General features: G+C 43.4%; 1 protein-coding gene across 12 annotated transcripts in view; it reads left to right on the top strand.

Annotated features, from left to right (window-relative positions):
• The window catches only part of IKZF1 (IKAROS family zinc finger 1), a 233341-nt gene that overhangs the window by 148470 nt on the left and 67966 nt on the right, over positions 1-16905 (top strand). For all 12 annotated transcript variants that reach the window (XM_029589750.1, XM_029589749.1, XM_029589747.1 and 9 more), the window contains one exon: positions 13826-13993. In XM_029589750.1, coding sequence (XP_029445610.1) covers positions 13826-13993 — 168 coding nt within the window. The remainder of the gene's footprint in view (positions 1-13825; positions 13994-16905) is intronic.

Here is a 16905-nt window from a genome sequence, read left to right as displayed (position 1 = left end):
TAATTTACAGCAATGCATGTGACGAGATCATGGCTATGTTATCAAGTGTGGAATTTAATGAAATGAGATGACCTTCTTTTGTCCTTGATATTTATTTATGTATTTATTTATTTAAAATAGCTTATATACCGCATACTCCATAGACTGAAGTGGTTTACAATTAAAATGATACATACTTTAGCCATTCAGTTAGCCAGTGGCTTTTGGCATGTAACATGAATACTAGAAGTTTCCATATTATCCTTCACTGTCTTTCTGCACTGCCCCAAGCCTGACGTTCTTCTCATGAGTAAGAGCACTTTCCATGACCGTCTCCTCTGTCGCCCTCCCTCTGCCAGTCCCTTTTGCCTGCTACCTTGATGTCCTTTTTGATTTTGATAATCGATCCAAAAGGAAATCCAAAAATGAAATGATTTTTCAATTATGCCAAGAACATCACTAGTTTTATTTTAATTTTTTCAAAATTTGTTTAATTTAGCCTGTCAGCGTCTCAACCTTTTTTTTTTTTTTTGAGACCGCCCGGACTTCTCAATCATTTGCGGGTTTTTTTTTAAGTAACAATAAAGTCTCTCAAAATATAACAACCAATTTTATCAACCACTTACGTATATCGTGCATCTCTGTGTCTAATCTTCCTGGCTTGATCTCTTGATCACCTATGAAAGTCCCTGAAGGCTCACCAGCCTTTCAACGTGTTTGCATCAAATTCCTACTGGCTTGACAATGGCCGAAGTTTCACGTCGTAAAGCTTCATCAGGAGCCGCAATAATATTATAATCACAGGCAGTATCTTCTCAAATAGGTGTTACTGCCGGATAGTCTGATATGCACTCAAGTCTCTTAGGGCCTCATTTTCTAAAGTATCGCAGGCCTGCGATACTTTAGAAGATGAGGGGCGGGGGGCCGAAACTGGGGGGCAGGCCTGCGCTAGCCGGCAGCGATCGCACCGTTGCGGTGCAATCGCTGCCGGTTTCGCACCCAATAGCGCCACCATAGGAGGTGTAGCTATTGGGAGTGAAATAGGCAGCGAAAAGGCACCTACCTTTTCACTGTGCGTGCCGTCGTGGCGGAGTCGGCCCCAGTGACGCCCCGACTCCTCCTCTTCCGGGGCCGACTCCGCCCCCATTTTGGTATCGCATGCGAAAAGGGACATTTCGCGTGCGAAATGTCCCTTACTGCGTGCGATATGTTTGGAAAATGAGGCCCTTAGTTCATAACCCTGGATATAATAAAAAGCCATAGTCAAAACATTATTATCAAAATCATTTCCTACTTATCTTTTGTGTTGACAAAACCTGAAACCTTTCATGGAACAGCATGTCTCCCACATCTTCAGTAACACCTATGCGGTTCAAAAATCTAAATTAAACACATTTTGAAAAAACTAAAATAAAAATAGTGATGTTCTTGGCATAATTGAAAAATCATTTCATTTTTGGATTTCCTTTTGGATCGATTAGTAGAATATGTGGAAATCATTGAGGCTCTTTTTTGTAATATTGTCTTTTTGATTTTGAACCATTTTTTTTTCTACTCATACTTCATATTTGTGCAAAACTGCAAGCTTCGTCTTCCTTATGGTACTGTACCCGCAGGTACCATGCCATTGATTAGTTCTCTGTTGAAATGATCATCCACGCTTTTGAGACCCCTAAGGCAGTTCGGCTGTCCTGACATTCCTAAGTCCCAACGTTTTAGGTTACAATATGTCCAAAGTGCCACTGCTTGACTCTTTAGTAGCATTAAATAATATTCCTCTATTCCTCCTATATCTCCTCAGAGCTTTTTTTAACTCCAGATTTCTGTGTCCAGTGTCAATTGTCCTAATTGTATATAAGTTCCTCTGTGACACTGCTCTTGTATGCTTGAATGACCTTGTTGCTTGACTTCCTCTCGCCACTCTTCAAACTCCTGCCTTCTCACTACTCCAGTCCCACAGCTTTGCTGCTGTTGGGGAAACTGTATTTGCCTCACCTACCCCAAAGATTGGAAATAGCTTTTCTCTCCTTCCTGGACACTGATTCACACTTACATTTTTACTCAGATCTGAGCTGTTTCCCCTAGCCCAGTGGTTCCCAGCCTCCATAGCATGCAAATGTTAATCATGCATATTCATTGTGGATATCCTGAAAGCCTGACCGGCTGGGGGTCTTCCAGGACACATTGGGAACCTCTGCCTTGGCCTTCGTTCCATTCCCTTGTTCACGCATGGAATGTCCCGTTATTACTCTGACCCATTCTGCTGCATAGTTTGCTGTTTATCTTCTCTGTCGGTTCCTATGTGTCTTACTCCATTTTGCTTGTCCTCTTGAAATTTATTGTAACATTGTATGGTTTCTGTCACCCTGACTGCAAAATGACTTTGGATGTATTGTATGTGAAACTTGCTTTTTATAGTCCTGCATGCCATATGGCACAGCCCTAATGTTACAGACACATTCAGAGGTATCCATTGTAAAATTGACATCATTAAAGAATTCTTCACCTTATAAGTGATGAAAATTCTAACAAGAGAAGTTGATTGGTACACTGAAGTGTCTGCTAACTGCATTGTACAAAAATCAACTCCCTTTTATCATTTATTGTAAGGGGGCACTTTTCAATCACCAAAATCAAAGTGCCCCGTTACAATGGTCCATATATAGAGTATCAGACTGAGCTCTATAAAGAAGTTCTCTCTCTCTCTCTGTCTCTATCTTTCTATCTCTCTCTCTTTCTCTCAAGCATGTGTGCCAGATAAGAAACATTTGGAGTTATGCACATCAGTTCTGGATCACCCCTTTTCCGCCTACTTTTTCTGGGCATACATATCTCAATGTACATACGCCCTTCCCAGCTATTTAAAATTCCTGGAGCTCCAGCGCAGCCTACTTATGTGCGTATGTGGCTGTTTTTTGTACATGCAAAGCTTTAAAATCTACCTCTTAGTTCGGGTAATGTGCACTAACTGAACTTAGTACACACTAACACAAAACTCAAAAAACCTAAACTTTTGGCATTTTTTTCTTTCGTTTCATGGTTCTAACGAAATTAAATGAGGTAGATAATGTCATTAACATTGCCTGTTTCATTTTAAACAAAAATTCATCCCTATTTTCCACTTACTGAGAAATGGATCAGCAGGCCTGAGGGAAAATCAATCCTTCTTTGTGATTTCTTCCCATTTCCTAGTTACCACAAACTACAGCTAATAATGCTACCTGAAAAAAATAGATTTTCAGTTCTTTTTTATCCTGAAAAATGTTGACTAGGTTACATTATTATATTTATAGTAAATCAGGAAGCTCCATTTGACAAGGAGATAATTTGCCTGCTGTACATGGGCATTGTGTTGCTAGGTTAGCATTCTAGTAAAAGTCACTACACATTGAAACATGTAAACTTTCCTGTAAATCATTAAAGCTACAGTAATATTTATATATTGATGGATAACAGGTCTGGAAACCATCAGCATCTTTCTTAATATACCCATCCCTGTGACATTCAAAGCAAAGTATCTTGCTCCAGCTTTGGCGTCTATGGTATAGTTATATATTTTGAATGTAATAAGTTACATTTCTAAAATGCATTTAGAAATAAAAATACATTATGTTGCCATGCAGGTAATTACTCAGAACTTACCATATCAGTGGTTTGTTCAGGGAGTAGCAGGTAAAGGGGCACCTTATGTGGCCATTGGCATTTCTGGTTGTCTGTGAGAGTAAGGTGCAGGAGGTATCAGTTTTATCAGCCATAGGACCAGTTAAAGACAGTAATAGTGCAGTATTTCCCTCACCACAAACACACAAATACAGGTAGACACACACATATATATATATATACAATTATTATTTATCATTATTTATTGAATTTAATATATCACCTATTAAAAGCAGAATCCAAGTGGTTTACAATGTGAACTCACATAGGGGCCGATGTAATAAGACCCGCGGAAAAACAGGCACTCGTTATGTGTGCGGGTTTTGATTACCGTGCACGGCTGAAGCTGCTGCTTCTGCGGGATTAAAAAAAAAAAAAAAAATTATGCAAATGATTTGCGCGCAGAAATCCGCGCAAGTACGGAAACATGCACATACTTATGTGTGGAACAGGGCCTTTGTAATAAGCGGTTGCATCCGCACTCAAAACCCGTGCCGATAATCCATGAATGAAAGCGAGTGAACATGCGAACGAGTCTCCCTATTAAGTGAAAGTATGACCTGGAAAGTATTTTTAATATTTCAATTAACTGTGCTGCAGAAAACAGGGCAAATATTTTCATGGATGCTAATTCAAAACAGTCTTGCCGCTCTTCTGGCCGTGTATCTATCTGCCCAGGGAAGCGCCTACCTCGGTGCCTAGCTTTCCTTGCCGCTGAGCTAGGCGCTTACTTGGTCGGGAATGTAGGCCTTCGGGGGCCCAGAAAGGCATCTAGCTTACCTTGCAGTTTGGGCGCTGAGCTAGGCGCTTACTTACAGGTCGATACAGTAACGTGCAGTTAAAGATTGCCCGTCTGTAACGTGCTGGGAGCGCACAATACAGACGAGTAAGGCGATTCAGCGATACAGTCTCCAGTTTCACGCGTCCCTAGCGCTTCCTAAAACAGACGCATAACCCTTTCCGCACCCAGCATGTAAATGAACGAAAAAGCTGTATAATGAAGGAATTAGCTATTCCCCTCCGATACTGTAACAGGCGCTGATACTATCTCCTCAGTAACCCGCTGTTTTGCCGCGGCCTTAACGTGCTAGTTTACCGCCTCCCCCTAGTAGGAGTTAGTGTAGTGTAGTGTAGTGTAAAAAACATTGCTTACCCGCCCTGGTCCCGTCCGGTCTCTGGTCCAGCCCGTCCGGTCTCCGGTGTAGCCCCAGTCCGGTCTCCTGCAGCCCGTCCGGTCCCCTCCTCCCGAAGCAAAAAAAAAACAAAAAACGAAAAAGTAGCAAGGCTCGGGCCTGCTACGGCAGTCCCTTCTCCCTTCCTCCCGATTTCGTACGGCCATTCATCCAGGCAGAGGGAACCGGTGGCGAAAACGGCCCACGGTTCCCTCTGCCTGGATGAATGCACGGCCACCGGCAGTGAAGGAATGGCCGTGCGATTTCAGCGCTGAAGGCAGTCACATGCCGTGGTCATGCCGTGACGTGGCGAAAACGGCCCACGGTTCCCTCTGCCTGGATGAATGCACGACCACCCGGCTCCCTCCGCCTGAATTAATGCGCGCCTGTGAGTCCCGGCCGGGTCGCACAGGCGCGCATTAATTCAGGCGGAGGGAGCCGGCGGCGAAAGCGGCCTCCGGCAACCCCCACCGGCAGTGAATTAATGCGTGCCTGTGCGACTCGGCCTCGTTGAACACGCGCCCACCCGCCCCCCGGATCCCGCTGCCGCGCCCGCCCAATCGAACACGCGCCTACCCGCCCGCGGCCTCGATCGAACACCCGGCTCCCGCCGCCGCCGCCCGCCGGCCGCCTGGACCCACGCCACTGTCTGGATGACCGCATGAAAGTGACAGGTATTTAAACATTTTTTTTTATAACACTCAGGTTTTTAAATATTTTTGATTTTTTGTTTTTTTTTTACACTTCCTGGTGCCTGTCATTTCAAATGACATTTGAAATGACAGGTACCAGCGCACCCAGGTTACTGTATAGGCGCTGTATTAAGCGCCTATACAGTAAAATGGGTTACGCGGGCATAACCCTTCCCTAACGCTTTAAAGCCGCGGCATGCATTTGCATGCAATTAGAAGAGAGAATCGGGGACTAAGTGAAGAGAACTGTGCGTGCGGGGAGGAAGGGTGCGCCTGACACTACCGCACTGTTTCTACCGCGGCCTTACTGTATCGACCTGTTAGTCGGGAATGTATGCCATCGGGTGCCCAGAAAAGTGCCTAGCTACTATTGTCGCTCGGGCGTGACCAAGTAAGTGCCTAGCTCAGCGCCCGAGAGGCAAGATTAGCTAGACACCTTTCTGGGCACCCGAAGGCATACACTCATGACCAAGTAAGCTCCTAGCTCAGCGCCCGAGCGGCAATAGTAGCTAGGCCTTTTACTTGGTCATGAATGTATGCCATCAGGTGCCTAGAAAGGCGCCTAGCTGAGGTGGCCACTCAGATGTTGAGATTGGCGTTCAGCTAGGTGGTTTTTCAGGACACTCGAATGCCGACAAAGGCCCCCCAAGTCGGCACTGATACTTAACTCATGTCCTGACCATGGCGGTAAAAAACTCGCACTAGCGTGGCTCCCTGCATTGCCTATGATTAGTTAATCACCTCCTTTGCATGCCGTTAGCATGCATTCGTGCAGGAAAAACTGCAGGTCCATAAGTGCATTCGTACGTGCTTTTTTCCCGTGCACAAAACTCTTATTATATCCCCGTATAGGGCTTTGCGTGGGAAAATGTGCGTACAAACCTGTGGCAGCTTCACCACACCATATTACATCGCCCCTATATAGAATTGTATAGTCTAAAAACATAACAAAGCTATTTAACAAATATTATACATAACAAATAGACAAGACTACTCGTAAAAATAGACATATAATAATCCTGCTGCTAACAGAGCAAATAATATGAGAGACAGACCTTGGTTAAAAGGCAGTGGACAAGAATATCCTGACAAGTGTTCTAAATTCTGGCATGCCATGATCAAATTTCCATTATCCATAAATTTACTTGGCAGCTGTATTCTGCAAAAGTTGCTGTATATACACACACACACAAATGCACATGCACACAGACGGGCGGATTTTAAAAGCCCTGCTCGCGTAAATCCGCCCGGATTTACGCGAGCAGGGCCTTGCGCGCCTATTTTCCATAGGCCGCCGGCGCGCGCAGAGCCCCGGGACGCGTGTAGGCCCCGGGGTTTTTGGAAGCGGCGTGCCGGGGGCGTGTCGGGGGCGGGACCCGATGATGCAGCGTTTCAGGGGCGGGGCGCGGTGTTTCGGGGGTGGGACCGGGGGCGTGGCGTCGGCCCGGGGGCGTGGTCCAGGCCTTTGGACCAGCCCCCGGGTCGGAGCACGGCACACCAGCAGTCAGCTGGCACGCGTAGATTTACGTCTGCTTCTCGCAGGCGTAAATCTATGGACAAAGGTAAGGGGGGGGGTTTAGATAGGGCCGGGGGGGGGGGTGGGTTAGGTAGAGGAAGGGAGGGGAAGGTGAGGGGAGGGCGAAAGAGAGTTCCCTCCGAGGCCGCTCCGATTTCAGAGCGGCCTCGGAGGGAACGGTGACAGGCTGCGCGGCTCGGCGCGCGCCGGCTGCCCAAAATCGGCAGCCTTGCGTGCGCCGATCCTGGTGCGCCGATCCTGGTGCGCAAACAAAAGTACACGAACGCACTTTTTTTAAAAATCTACCCCAGAGAGCCTGACTTTCAAACCCATCCACAATACCGCATGTGCATAGACGTGAACGCGCAGAGATTAATGCTGGTGTTTTATAACCTGTGCGGCCGGAGCTGCACAGTTTATAAAATATCATGTATTTCTATTCAGAAAATAAATGCGTACGTTTCAGTACATAAAAATATTTCCAGTGCAAGAAAATGCATGCCTTCCCTACCCATTTTATAAGCATAAGCACATATGTTTTCCACGTGAAATAATCCTGACATTGCAAGAATAAACCCCCAGAATTACACAGAGGAAGGTATTTTATAAAGTATGTGCGTGTACCAAGTGATTACAAGTGCGCATGTACTTGCGTGCGCACTTGTAATCAACAGTACCTCTACCATTTCACTTAGACCCTCTACCGCTTTACCGTGAACCTCCACTAGTTCATCTGGGCCTCCCACCCAAAAACCGCAGATAACAGACAAATCTGATTTAATTTGCGCAAGTCAGTTTGCAGATGTAAAATTGTATGAATAAGTTTGATGCGGTATAGTTGTATGTCTCTTACAAAATAGCAACTACTGCACATACGTCTTAACTCTGTCCTAGAATGCCCCTTTTTTCCCCCAGTAAAATGTGTGCACGAAACTAAAATGATATGCATACTTTTGATGTTTATAAAATGGTATATACATATGTTCATGCTACTTACGTGTATATGCTATTTTTACATGTGCAGCCTCTTTGAAAATTCAACTTAGTTACCTGAATATAAATACACATTTAGTTAGAACAGACACACATATGTACACAGTTACTGTATACACACACACATATATACATATTCAAATTACTTTGAGACAAGCTCCTGCTTCTCCTGCTTTTCATTTTTCACAAAAAGATTTGCCAGATTATGATTGCTCAAACAACACAATTAATCATAAGCCAAGGTTAATCATAGGTCAAGGTTTCCCAGAAAGGCAAAATAATAATAATAATAATAATGATAAATAAATAACCTGATGATTCTTCTGAAAATTATTTGGAAAATGACAAGCTTATTTTTTTCACATCCTTAGATATTTTAAAAAATCAGTTAATAATAGTTCCAACGCCCCCATTCTATATTTCAAAAATGATCACAAAGATGGAAAGAGATGGTGAAACAAAATACCATTTCTACACTTTAGGGTCAGTTTTCCAAAAAAGGCGGCTTTTCACTTGAACCTAGGCACCTAATTTTCTGCTGAAAATGGGCTTGAATCTATCTGACCAAAATATGCCTGGCTAGATTTAGGGCTGTTTAACCACCTGGGCATGATTGACTCCAGTGGCAAAATAGTTAATAATGTTATCACTTTAAGTGAAGGACCCTTTCTTGTGAAGTAGTGAAATCTCTTTTGCCCTTTTCTTGAGAGGATCATCTCTTGTTTTGTTGGTTGTTCCTGTGGAAGAAACAGCCTCTTCAAAATCCATGTATGGATATAGTGATATGTTTGTACAATGTAACTAAATCCCTGTAAAATCATCTTTTTTCAAAGGAAGATAGCCTCAATTTGGACTCTTCTTTGCCTTCATAACTCCATCATTAGGTTTGGTGGTCCATCTGCTTACCTTTTCTAGTATTTGAATATCCATTTTTTTTAGAATGGGCCCTCAAAACTGAACCCCATATTCTAAATGGGGCCTGACAAACACAATGAAAGAGTGAGTTCCTTATTCCTTGCTTCCACCTAGAGCTGTAACAAGGGCACAGTGACCAGGGAACCTGCCTTAAGTGCAGCCCAGCAGGGAGAGCAAAATAATTTCCCGGATCCCAGTCACTCCTGTTGCCCCATCCTGGTTATGGCTATGCATGCCCTGCAGTCAAGAATAGAAATAGAGGCAGGGCAGGCACAGCGAAACCACTGTGCACACTGACCCCGCAGTGGCCGCAACTCCTGCTTAACCCCATGGAAGTGCACACTGAGGGGAGGAGAGACGGCAGGGCTCTCGTGTGGAAAGGAGGCACTGCATTTTTTTTTTTTTTTACTGATCTTGCATTATCATAGGCAAGGAACAAACCAAGATGAGAGCTGGAAAGAGGGGAATTGGGGAATGGGATAGCTGGGACTCTTGAACGTGAGAGAGGGGGAGGAGGGATCCAGAAAGGGGAGGGGGGGTCCTGGGAGAGAGAGGGAGCCAAGAAAAAGAAGGTGGAATTCTGGGAGTGCTCAGAGTCGCAAATCATCAAATCTGCTCTAATGTTTTGGGGGTTTTTTGGGGGGTTTTTTTAGATTTGCTGAATTTCCCCCCACAGTGAAGCTGGAGAGCTCTGTCAAAACTTGACCCAAGCTGAAATGTGCCTGGTTTTTAGTTTGACCTCAGATTTTTACCATGTTTCTAGTTGGAACTGTGTATTTTATACGACTGCCATCCGTGATACGCCCCCAGCCAGAAGCTGAAAATAGTTGTCTTAGGGCAGCGTAAACTTTGCTTCATTTTCACGCTTAGGCTGTTTAATAGCCACTGCGAACATGTTAAATTGTTTAAAAGCATAGCCCTTAATGAACTGTGATGTAGAATCAGATCTGTCTTACACAAAATGCATTACCACAAATGTGAAAATTCCCTGCCTGGCTGAAGCTTAAGAAGTAACCAAATCATATTACCAACTTGTTCTGTTCAGATTCAAAATTAGCTATGCAGAAAGACACTCCGCATGCATGCATATACCCATCTACACACCAAATACAAACATTCAGATATTGATATAACACACACACACACACACACACACACACATACCACTTATACCTTTTCAGTACCCAATCACACAGATCCACCTAGGAGGGAGTTAATGAGTACTTACTGTATGCACTAGCTATAATGCTCTTTCCTGATCTCAAACCAATCTGAACAATTTGCAAAGCACCAACTGTATGTAAAGAGTTTCATAAGACTGCCATACTGGGTCAGACCAAAGGTCCATCAAGCCCAATGTCCAATACAGAGGCATCATGATATTCTCTGTTTTATTCTCTATTTCTTTCCTAATAATCCCTAATATTCTATTTGCTTTCTTGGCTGCTGCTGCACACTGAGCAGATTTCAGCATATTTTCAGTGATGACACCTAGAGCCTTTTCCTGAGTGATGACTCCTAATGTGGAACCTTGCATTGTGTAGCCATAATTTAGGTTACTCTTCCCTAAATGCATCACGTTACGCTTGTCCACATTAAATTTCATTTGCCAGTCACATGCCTAATCTCCCAATTTTGCAAGGTCCTCTTGCAATTTCTTACAATCCTCTTGTGATTTAACAACTTTTAATAATTTTGTATCATCAGCAAATGGGATCATCTCACTTGCTGTTCCCATTTCCAGGTCGTTTATAAATATATTAAAAAGCAGTGGTCCCAGAAGATCCCTGGGGCACTCCACTATTCACTTTTCTCCATTGGGAAAATTTACTATTTAGCCCTACTTTCTGTTTTCTATCTTTTAGCTAGTTGGCAATCTACAATAGGACACTGCCCCTATCCCATAACTTTTTAATTTCCTAAGAAGTCTCTCATGAAGGATTTTGTCAAATGCTTTCTGGAAATCCAGATACACAATATCAACTGGCTCACATTTATCCACATGTTTATTTATAGCCTCAAAAAAATTTGTAGCAGATTTGTGAGGCAAGACTTCCCTTGGCTAAATCCATGTTGGCTTTGTCCCATGAAATTATGCCTATCTATATCATCAGCAATTTTGTTTTTGATGATAGTTTATATCATTTTACCTGGCACAGACGTCACACTCACTGGTCTGTAGTTTATTGGATCACCCCTTGATCTCTTTTTAAAAATTGGTATTACATTGACAACCCTCTAGTTTTCAGGTACCATATATAACTGATTGTTTACAAATTTCCAATAGCAGGTCCACAATTTCATTTCTCAGTTCTTTCAGTTTACTCTGGGATGTAAACCATCTGGTCCTGCTGATTTGCTACTCTTAAATTTGTCAGTTTGCCCTAGTACATCTTCCAGGTTCACCCATTATTACTGTGCTGCTGATTTTGTTAGCTTCCCTAATTTCATTGTCTGTTTGTTCATTCTGGCCAGGTGGACGGTCTTACACCCCCATTAGTATTTTATTTTCCTTTTCTCCTGGAATTTCTATCCATAAAGATTCAACATTGCATTTTGTTTCCTGCAGAACTTTTACCCTGTTTGACTCAATGCCTCTTTAACGTATAATGCCACTCCTCCACCAGTTTGACCCATCCTATCATTTTGATATAATTTGTACCCTGGTATCACTGTCCCATTGGTTATCCTCCTTCCACCAGGTCTCTGAGATGCCAGTTATATCTACCTCTTCATCCAGTGCTATACACTCTAACCCATCTTATTTTTTAGACTTCTAGCATTTGTATACAGACATTTCAAAGTATGTTTTTGTTAGTATTAGTAACCTGTTCATCAGTTGACAGCGGTAATTTGGATTCTTTCTGCACTTTACTTAAAGACACATGGTCCACTTTGGCATTTATTGCAACCTCTCTATTGGGATGACCCATTGTTCTCTTCGTATCCTTCAAAGATACATCATTCCGAACCATGCGTTTCTGAGTGACTGTCGGCTTTTCCCCATCATCTAGTTTAAAAGCTGTGCTATCCCCTTTGTTTAAGGTTAGTGCCAGCAGCCTGGTTCTACTCTGGTTAAGGTGAAGCCCATTCTTTCAGAAAAGGCTCCCCTTCCCCAAAATGATACCCAGTTCCTAACAAACCTAAAACTCTCTTCCCTGCATCATCATCTCATCCACACATTGAGACTCTGGAGCTCTTCCTGCCTCTGAGGTCCTGCACGTGGAATGGGGAGCATTTTTGAGAATACCACCCTGGAGGTTCTGGATTTCAGCTTTCTACCTAAATCCCTAAATTTGGCCTCCAGAACCTCCCTCCTGCACATGTTTCATATGCACACCTCTGTACATATGAAACATGTAAAAAGTAGTGCTTTTTCTTAACCGCGTAATTTGTAAAAACCATGCAGTTGTTTGTAATGGTTACATAGTACGGTTTCTTTTGAACAATGACAGGGGGATTTTTTTCTTGCCAGTATCAACAGCATTCTTTGTCTTTGAACATGATCTTCAGTTTTGGAAGGGATTCTGGGGGAGTGTTGAACTCATAGGCAGTATGACGAGACATTAAGTATGTTATTAGGTTAATGAATTAATGCTCGAGATTAACAATATTATAATCCGTAACACAAGCCCAAAAGTTTAATAGTAATTGACTATGTAATGAAGAGACATAATGAACATAGAATGCATTATCTCCTGACAACACCCTTGGGGTTGAATGAAATATCTTTGTAACAGGAGCTATTTCTAGGGGAAGAGGCCCAGAATTTAGAAGACATTTTCTTTTAAAACCGAGTATTTTTTGCAACAGGGGTGTTTGTGAATACAGCAATAATAGTTATAGAATAAACATGGTGCACGGTTTCAACTGTTAATCTACTCGTCACATGAAGCTAGAATCAATAAAGCTCAAAACCCAACAGAGTCTAGGATGGGGGGGGGGGGTCCTCAACCTTGAATTAAAAATAGAAAAACCTAAAACCCCTTCACCCCTTAACCCTTCCTGCCCTCCAAAAAAATGAATAGTAAACCTGTTTTATTCTTGTTGTCTGAAAGTCATTTGACGAAGAATTAGGATCTTTCTTCAGAGGGTTTTTTGTTGAAAGGAGGGGATAAGGTGGCGAGATGGGGCAGGTTAATGGAAGTGCTGTATTAATATTGTGCTTTTGGGAGGCACAGAACTCTGCATTGAAGATGCCGAGTTCCCTCTGCAGTGCCGTAACATCTGATTTGATTCTCTCTGTCTCTCTCGCTGTCTCTCTCTTTCCTGATTTGGCTGGTTAGGGACAGAACAGGTAATGGAGAAGAAATTGAAAGGAAAAATACATGGGAAAATGTAAATGAAAAGAAGTTATTATAACTGTTATAATGAAGTGCCTTTCATTTAAATATAAGAATGTAACGCTGAAATGAACTTGTGATCCTGAAATGCATTTTTAATGAGTTTCCCTTTTTATTTTGCTGCTTCAGTGGCATATTTTAAAGACCCTTTGAAAAAAAAAGCCACATTAAAAAAAAAAAAAAAAAACACCAAATGCCACAACATGCAGAATTGGATATTGGTTTATTCCAGAACTGCTGATCAGGAAGAGTGGCTCTTCAACACAAAATGTTGCAGTCACTTTATTTAAATGAGTTTGAATTTGCATTGTGATGTGCCATTCTGATTTAGAAGAAAAAAAAATTAGATTTTCAGATCAAATTGACCCAGCCAGTGAAGCGTTAAGCAACTGGCAGGTTTAGTCTGAAAGCCTCATGTTGTATCAGACCTGCAAGCCGGTGGAAGCCGGCGAGCACTAGCGGGAAAACAACTTTCTCACTCAAGTCTTCCTCCTTGCTCACTTGTGTCAGACCCTGTCCTCACCCATCCTTTCCTCTGCACCCTTTTCCTTGCAGGGGAACGCCCTTTCCAGTGCAGTCAGTGCGGGGCCTCCTTTACTCAGAAGGGCAACCTCCTACGCCACATAAAACTGCATTCCGGCGAGAAGCCCTTCAAGTGCCACCTGTGCAACTACGCGTGCCGGCGCAGGGATGCGCTCACGGGCCACCTGAGGACTCACTCCGGTAGGTTCCGCCACAGGCGGGAGGGGATTTCTGAAGCTTCTAAGCACCACAAAGGTTCTGACTGCCCGGCTGTGCCCAGTCGTGATTGCACCGGGGTAGCCTGGTTATGACGGATTAGGGATACTTTAGCCTATGGGACCCTCAGTTGACACACTTGGCTTTTCAAGGCCTCATCTATAACTCTTTTTACCCCACAGAAGTTTTACTGGATTAAATGGAGCCCATATGTAAATATATTAAGGTTGTAAAGGAGTCTTGAGTTACTGCTGACGTGGCTCGCAAAGTGACGAAGGTTGAGTATCATTGGGATGGATGATCAGTGCCAGCTGGGCTTCTCTAACGCCCCCCCCCCCCCCCGCGCACACACACACACACACATACACACACACACACACATTCCAGCACCAGACCTGGAAAAGTCAGCACTGATGCCAGGGCTCCATCCTATGAGCCTCATTTTGCTTTCCTTCTCATATATACACTTTATATTATAACAACCCTGGCTGATAAAATAAATATCTTGTCCCCCAAAATAACAAAATTATCTACTATAGCTGTCAAACTCTTCCAAAGGTTTATTTCACAGTGAACACAGTTCCTTCTCTCTGCCCATTATAGTTGCAAACAAAACAGGGTTTCTCTGCTTATAGGGGAGCACTGGAGTTCTCATGAAGCAAATCCCTGCTTGACCCTTCCCTCACATTATTGTCATTTCAGTCTTGGCCAATCCAGCATATCCTTCTTTTTTTTTTTTTAACTTTCTGGGGTTTTTTTGAAATTTTCAATTATTTACAAAGAATACACTTTGCCCAGAAACCTAGAGAAGAGCTAACACAGAGATATAAATCTTAAGCATTACAACTGTGCAAGAAAACGTCCCTTCTCAAGAAGACCCACAGTAAAAGGGGAAGGGAGGCAGGAAATTCAGAGGAGATCCGCCAAATAGCTGCTCCAGGAAAAGCATAATGTAACAGCCATCCACCCCGTACGAACTACGGATCAAACTCACAGGGGAGAGCGCGTGCGTGCCCATAAACGCGCGTGCAGAGGCAGGCTTAATGTTATATCGTGCGTGCAAGTACAGGCGCATCATATAAAATATCCCTGCCGCTTGCCCGTGTGCAGCCTTTGCGCACATATTTTAATAACATGCTCACACAAGTGACCATATGGGGAGGGAGAGAGAGACAATCTGACACTCTATAAATCTCCCACTGTAAGAGGGACACTTTCAACTCTGGGTGGGGGTTTTTTTTGGGAGCCCCCCTCCCAAAGTCTACAGATCCTTGTGCCCTAGGCAGACCAGTGTAATATCACCCCACCCCTCCACCCCCAAACCTAACCTGAGTTGAAAGTGCCCCTCTTACAATGGGAGATATATAGAGTGCCTGATTATCATTCTAACAGAATCTCTCTCTCTCTCTCTTCTCTTCTCTTCTCTCTCTCTCTCTCCCCCATCCTGTAAGCCCAAACCTTGCTCCTCAGCAGTAAAGTTACACAGGTAACAAGCACCATAATCTTGCATCACAGCTTCTTAAAATTTGCATGGGGCCGTTTTTGTGCCAGCAATGCTTTTAAAATCTACATTTTGGGAAGAAAAGGGATTAGGAAAAGCACTCCCTATCGTTCACAAATTCTCTCAGCCTTTCAGGCATAAAAAAATATAAGTATTAGCATGCCATATGAGAATACATTTGCAAGGATATGGAAGAAGAAATGAAGCACCAAAGGAAATAACCTCTTAGCGCATAGCCAGGAAACATTTATGCTGCTCTTGTGTTACCTTAGCTAAATCAGGGTAAAGCCTAACTGGACTACCAAGGAAATTTACATTTAGATTTTTAAAATAACTCTTCATCACAAAACTTTAATCCTGCTCATTTGAAAAAGAAACGGTGAGAGTCAATCTTTCTGTAGCTTCAACTGAAGAATTTTCAAGATATCCAGCTAAATTTGATAAATCAAGAAAAGTTTGAGGGTTTTCCACCAATTTGGAACTTGGTTTCAATGGAAGAAAAAGGGCTCTGTTTATAAAAGGAATCTGTTCAGAGGTCATCTTTAAATCCTCCATGAAAAACTTCCTTAATATGAGCCTCTGTATCTCACCCAATACCTTGGGGAAGTTCATTAGTCTTGAATTCAGATGTCTAAGCTGTTCTCCATAGTTTCCAATCCTTTGGCTAGAAATCCAAATTCACCAATAATAGCAGAACTCACTACCTGGACTCTTTAAGATCTTCTCCCAGAGACTGTAGTTTTTCTGAGTGCTCTTGTAAAAACTCTTTGATGGTCATGAGCAACCGTGTCCAATATGCGTGAGACATGATGAGAGTGATCAGTGAGGGACTGGGATATGCTGGCTACCAAGTCCCAAAGAACTTCCAAAGTCACCACCGCTGGTTTGACCAAGACCTGAGAGACCCAAGGAGAAAAAAAGCTCACCTTCCAAAGCAACAGTGATGGCAGACAAGTTCTCCCCCGAAACCACTCTCCAGGAGCTTCTGTACCACTACTGGATGCCTCTCTGCAAGAAAGAATCTGCGGGGGGTAACGAAGAACTCTTCTCCAACACAGGTAAGACGCCACTAGCGCCCTCAATGCAGGCAGATTTGCTGAGGTCATCAGTGAACGCTCACGCAAAGTTGGCATTTCCCAGTGAGGCTACAGGCGGTGGAGGTCTGATGTCCGGAGGGCTGAAGGACATTTCCCCAGGCAGTGATAAGGCTCCTCTCTCTATCCCACCAACAGGGCTTGACGCCCGCAGAGTTGAGGTAGGAACCACAAATTCTGTGACGGTTCGCTGTGAAGGGGAAAACCCTCACTTTACCCTTTCTTTTGGGCAGCATAGTCGAGGAAACAAGGTTCAAATACAGAAACAGCACAGCACAACTGAACATGCGTCTGCATATGTC

The sequence above is a fragment of the Rhinatrema bivittatum genome, chromosome 2 (genome assembly GCF_901001135.1).
Source record: "Rhinatrema bivittatum chromosome 2, aRhiBiv1.1, whole genome shotgun sequence".
NCBI lineage: Eukaryota > Metazoa > Chordata > Amphibia > Gymnophiona > Rhinatrematidae > Rhinatrema > Rhinatrema bivittatum.
Note: the sequence above shows the minus strand (reverse complement) of the source record. Positions and strands in the feature narration are given on the sequence as shown.